General features: G+C 47.8%; 1 protein-coding gene across 1 annotated transcript in view; it reads left to right on the top strand.

The window, feature by feature from the left end:
- The first annotated feature begins 1,434 nt into the window (after positions 1-1,434).
- Positions 1,435-5,977, top strand: part of PHAF1 (phagosome assembly factor 1) — a 31,623-nt gene continuing 27,080 nt past the window's right edge. Inside the window, exon 1 of the mRNA XM_040254118.1 lies at positions 1,435-1,652. Within this exon, the coding sequence (XP_040110052.1) occupies positions 1,589-1,652 (64 nt within the window). The 5' untranslated portion in view covers positions 1,435-1,588. The remainder of the gene's footprint in view (positions 1,653-5,977) is intronic.

The following is a 5,977-nucleotide window of genomic DNA, read 5'->3' as shown; positions in this document are numbered from 1 at the left end:
CATATATCATAGTTAGCCACTTCTCTACCGATGGGCTGGAGTGGGTAGCCTATCTGTTCCCGACCCAGGAATTGAACAGGGGTCTCCTGCATTGCAGGTGGATTCTTTACCAACTGAGCTATCAGGGAAGCCTGGACATCTTAATGACTCAGTTCTATTCTTTTGGCATAGGATGTTGCAAATGGATAGCCTTCTCCATGTTTATTTTATTATCAGTAGAAATGACCTCAAGTTTTGGTAGAATCTCCCATGTTACACTCCTACCAAACCAGTTTAAGAATTCAGCATGTCACACTCTGCTAAAAACATTCCTCCAGGGGCAATATAATGGAAAGAATTTGAATTCTACCCCCTCGAACCAAAAGGCCTTCAGCCTCTCTGGGCCTCTTCCCCAACCCCACCCCCTACCCCCTCGCCTGTAAAGTGAGATAGGACCAATCTTGCATCCCAGGGTGGTTGTGAGACTCCAGAGATTCCGTCCATGAAGGGTCAGCTCCAGAAGAAACCTGGTTGTCTTTCAGTTTTAGAGTGCCCCAGGGCATTGGCCAGAAGCTCAGGCTGAACAGGCTGGAGGACACCCTACTCCCGACTTGTAAATGAGGAAACAGGCACAAAGAGCACCAGAGGTTTGATGAAAACCACACAGCGCTGGCAGCAAAGCCGTTGCTCCGGCAGAGTCTGAGCGGCCGCCAGCAGTCTTCGGCTTGCAGCCCTCGGGGCAGTGCACAGCGGAAGGAGGTCGGCTGCTTAGCTACTCTCTAACCTAGTTCGCTCCCCCAACTTCCCCACCCCTGTCCCACCCCAACACAAGTACTCGAACCCACTCCTCCCTTGCTTTGAGCTCGACCCAAGCCCCAGGGGCTGCAAGGAGAAGGAATCATTCCTGGACAACTAGAGGCAGCTGCCGCCAGCGTCAGTCTTGGCCCCAACCGGGAGTGGTAGGGTGCTGGCGCGTCTTGAGCTTTGAGGCTCTACATCCTCTCTCCCCGCTGGGCCTCAGACGGTGCGCTCTCGGAACTCGTCTTTTCAGTGACTGTGAGTGGGACGTACATGTAGACGGCAGAGAGGTTCTGTATAGCCATGTTACATGTATGTGTTGCGTGGTCACGCACCCTTCTGTGAAACGTGTTCACTGTGGTGTGCGGATGTCGGGGCGCACGGAATGTGATACTCCTCATTCCAACACCCGCACTTCCGTAAGGTACTTACAGGCCTTTGTGCTTTTTGCGGGACTGTCGCAACCGCCTATCCGGAGTTTGCGCGGGAGTGACTCCGCCTTAGCTCCGCCCCCCGCGATTGAAATCCCGCCTTCGCCCCGCCTCCGCCACACTTTACGGCCTTGCACGCCACTTTTGCTGCAGACGCTCCTGCTGCCGCCGCTGCCCCAGGCTGCTGCCGGTGAAGTGAGGTCAGGTGAGGTCAGGTGAGGTGTGGTGTGGGGCCAGTAGCGCTGGCGACAGGATAGAGGTGGAGAGCCGGGCCGTCGAGGGCCGGCGGGGGTGGTGAGTCACCTGCTGCTTTGTTTCTTAAGCTCCGGTCCCGTCTGCGCTGCCGCAGGGAGGCTGCCCCGGCCCGGCGAGCCGAACCAATGCTGGATCTGGAGGTGGTGCCCGAGCGCTCTCTGGGAAACGAGCAATGGGAATTCGCGCTGGGTGAGTGTGGAGTCTTCCCCCACGACCCTTCTCGCTGATCCTTCCTTCTTTCCCTGCCCTTCCCACCTCTGGGCTCTGCCCCTTACTCCCCTGCACCCGCGGCTCCTTGACTCTTTGGGACTCCAGTCACTAGATACCGGCCCCGACCTGGCAGCCTGTCGCTCTGCAGGGCCCTGACGCCTTTGCATCAGGCCTCGGCGGGGCCCCTCCCGGGGCAGTACTACAATAATAATAACAATAACAATGGCTGACACGCCCCATACATTTACCCAGGGCCTGACCCTGTTCTCCGGTGCGTGATTATATTAGGTTGCCTCCGGGGAGGCCTGAGGGTCGCTAAGATTGTTATTTCTGTACCCATTTTACAGACCAAATAGCTAAGGAGTGACTGATACCCTTAAATACCGCCCCAGTAGTTCATCTCCCTTTGCTTTTCTGGGCCTTGTGTAGCCTCTCCGGAAGGAGAAACCTAGGCGCCGTTCTCATCGTCACATACTGGGGAGCTAGTCAAGGGAACTGAGGAGAGTTTTTGTGTTTTAAAGCAACTTCTGACTAGCTTCCTTCTCGTTTTTAATGTGGTCGATGTGTGGTGTAATCCTAAACCCAGACTTTAGCAGAGAGAGTGAAAGGTTGAATGAAATAGGAATTTGAGTAAAGTAACATTTGGTTTGTAAAAATGCAGGTTGGGCATTTTGTGGGATTTGGCCCATGTTTTCCCCTTTTCCTCAATGTCGCTACCTTTCTGTGTACAAGTATTTGGATTTAGTAACCCCAGAGTGTGTTTACTTTTATGTTCCAGCACTGGGGAAAGAGGGTGGGGAGCAGGTGTTTGTGCTGTTTGTTTGTGCAGGCCTGAACTTTTGTTACAAATTTGGGCTACTGGACTGAATCAGCTGCTCCATTGGGCTATGGTTTATCTTTGAATCTGGAAGACTCCTGTCTATGGAGATAGGGTAGGTGAGAAACTGCAGAACAAATTTGCTGATAGGATTCTACTGGTGCTCAGTGTCTCTGAACTGAACAGCAAGCTGCCTCTGTGTTGGAGCCAGTTGAGAATTTGCAGCCCCCTTCTCCCATAACTTAACTGGTATGAAACACTTCAGCTTCTTGCTGAAGCACCAAGAACCTGATTGAGAGGCTAATGATATCATTGCCTCCAGGCCCATTTGTTTTGCTGATGCTGTTTGGCTTCTAGTTAGGAAAGAACCTCCCCTAAACACAGCTTCTCATTCCAGGACTTCACAGGGCAGAGTGAAAACTATGACTATAGGTTCAAACTGTGCTTGATGGTGTGACTAGGTTGTGTATCTACAAGTACAGTCTCTGGGTCAAAAGTAGTGAGTATCATTTGAGATTTGCAAAAAATGAGGTGGGAGAGTAAGGTTGCTTCTATCAACTGTTGTTGTGATACTTTAACCACTACTCCAAAGTTTGCCAGTTTCTAGGAATCAAAGATTTGGGTAGTTCTTTCAGGCTGTCTAAATACCAACCACAAGTAGTGAAAAGAGCATTTCTGTATGTTGGGCCTAGAACTGAACTTTGAGGGAAAGCTCATACAGGGAATAAGCCTGATCATAAGCCTTGATGATTCCTTTTTCTGTCTTGAAAGTCTGCACTTAGGGGAAATTCCCTGGCGATCTAGTGGTTGGGCTTCCCTGGTGGCTCAGAGGTTAAAGCATCTGCCTGGAATGCAGGAGACCCGGATTTGATCCCTGGGTCTGGAAGATCCCCTGGAGAAGGAAATGGCAACCCACTCCAGTACTCTTTCCTGGAGAATCCCATGGAGGGAGGAGCCTGGTAGGCTACAGTCCATGGGGTTGCAAAGAGTCGGACACGACTGAGCGACTTCACTTTCTTTCTAGTTGTTAGGACTTGGCTTTTTCACTGCGGTGGGCTGGGGTTCAGTCCCTGATTGGGGACCTAAGAGGCTCCAAGCTGTGCAACATGGCCAAAAAAATCCACGTTTTTGTAATATGTCTGCCTGAGAGATGGTCATTTAACTTCCCTAAGCTTTTTATTAAAAAGTAATTTTCCCTCTTTCTCAGTCTTCTTACCAGCCCTTAACACATTTAAGCTGAAATTTAGGCTGATAGGGATAGGCCTAAGAAGTGAATCTGTGCTTTAGAATTATATTCTTAGGCTAAAGTCACCACAACCCTGTGAGGTTACCTCTATTTGCCAGGCGAGGAACAGGCTCAGAAAGGTAGAAAAGATAAAAAGAAGCCTAGTAGAGATTTCCTGCTTCTCACTGCTCTACCCTTCTGAGAATTGGCTCAACTTAGTCTCCAGGTTTCTTTTTAGCATCTGTGCAAATGCAGATGTATCCAGTTCTTGCCTTCATCTGCCTGACATCACAGTGAGGAGCTGCATCCAGCTTTTTGGCTGCCTTCCTGACCTTTGTACTGTTGGGAGATTAGGGAACAACACAGAGATAAGAAAGCCTAGGCAGAGAGGAATCTTTTGCGGGTACCACCTTGGCTTGACCAATGGTGGAGTAAAGGCAGTACAAACTTAAGTGTTTTCAGTGAGACTTACAGAATGTATTGGTGTAGAGACATATCTGTAAATTTGTTTTTAAATTAATCTTTAAAAAGAGATAGCTAATAAAGACCTGCTGTATAGCAGAGGAAATTCTCAATATTCTGTAATGACCTATATGAGAAAAGAATTTTTAAAAGAATGGCTATAGAGAGATATATAACTGACTCACTTTGCTGTATAGCAGAAACCACAACATTTTATATCAACTATACACCAATAATTTTTTTTTAACTCATCATAAAGATGCCCAAGCTGGGTAAATTTAAAGAGTGAGTGGACAGTAGCCTTCTCTGAGATCACCTTGTTCCAGAGAGACTAGGGGCTTACTCTGTTGAAGGCTCATTCTGTGGACTCTGCTTACAGTCATTGAAAATTGAGTAAGAAGAAGTAGGCATATGCCCTGAAGAATTTAGTCTAGTGGGGGGAAGGATTACAGAAATAGTTCAGTTTATTTTATGGAAGAGACTTGACCTGACCTGAGAATTCAGAGGAGGATTCGTATCAATCTCTAGGAGCCAGGAGCCAGTACTATTCCTGGAGCCAGTGAGCACCAGGAAGGCCCTGTCAGAAGTCTGCTGCCAGATTTCTCATCTACATTTCCATAGACATAAATCTTCCAGTCTTTTTTTTTTTTTTAAATGGGAAAGATAGATGGGGGTGGGGGGGTGGTGGGAGCTGCAAGCAATTTGGTATTGTAATTAGAGTGTGATGTACTAGTGGGAGATCAGTTCCCCAGATTCCTTGTTTTTTAGTTACCTTCCTGGGACACTATCAGAGAGACTCTGTTCAGTGGGGGAAAGGATGTCTATTAGTAGTGTGTTGTGGGCATGGGTTTAGGAAGAAAATTTGGAGAGATGGGTAAGAAAGAGGAATCTAGAGGTTTCTGGCTTGAGTGACTATAGATATTAGAGATACTGAGATCCAGAATATAGAGGAGAGGGTAGAATGAAGAGAAAATTTAAAAGTTGCTTTTTTATCTGTCAACTTTTTATTTGACTTTGATTTATACAGAAAACAGATTAAGATGTGAATCAGAAACTAGGTGGTTGGGTACACAAGGGATGAGCAGAAGGAAATATCATCCGATATCGAGACCTGGGAAAGTCGGAGGAGCAGCAGGAGAGAGTGATACTGATGGAGACAGGATGAGAATTCTCAGAGGGGAGAGTGGTCACAAGGGCTAGAGGATCTGGGTATTGTACCTGATTGCTTTGTTTCACTCCTTCAGAGCTCAGCAGATACATAGGACTACTTCCTGTGGTGTTGGGCACGGTGATTCAGTGCTGAGGATACAGCTGTAAGACAGACAGCTGTATATCAGCAAGGAGACATAAAGGCGAGACTTAACAGATAAATAAATGGGATGGGAGGTTTGATTAGATAAGGCAGTCAGGGAAGTGAAGTGTGAGCCAAGACCTGAAGAGTGAGAAGAGCTAGCTATGGGAAGAACATTCCAGCAGAGTCCAGAGTTAATGCAAAAGCCTAAAGTGGAAAAGAGCATGATGTGTGCTGGGAGGCTTGGTGAGAAGTGGAAGGAATGATGGGGGTAGACAAGGTCCAAAGTATTCAGGGCTCTTGGCTGAGGGCATATTGTTTGGGTATTATCCCCCTGTAATGGGAAACCTCTGCCTTTTCTAAAACCACCTTGAACATCTGGAAGTTCATGGTTCACGTGTTGCTGAAGCCTGGCTTGGAGAATTTTGAGCATTACTTTACTAGCGTGTGAAATGAGTGCAGTTGTGCCGTAGTTTGAGCATTCTTTGGCATTGCCTTTCTTTGGGATT

Source organism: Oryx dammah, unplaced genomic scaffold (assembly GCF_014754425.2).
Source record: "Oryx dammah isolate SB20612 unplaced genomic scaffold, SCBI_Odam_1.1 HiC_scaffold_13, whole genome shotgun sequence".
NCBI classification, from domain to species: domain Eukaryota; kingdom Metazoa; phylum Chordata; class Mammalia; order Artiodactyla; family Bovidae; genus Oryx; species Oryx dammah.
This window is presented reverse-complemented; position numbering and strand designations above follow the sequence as displayed.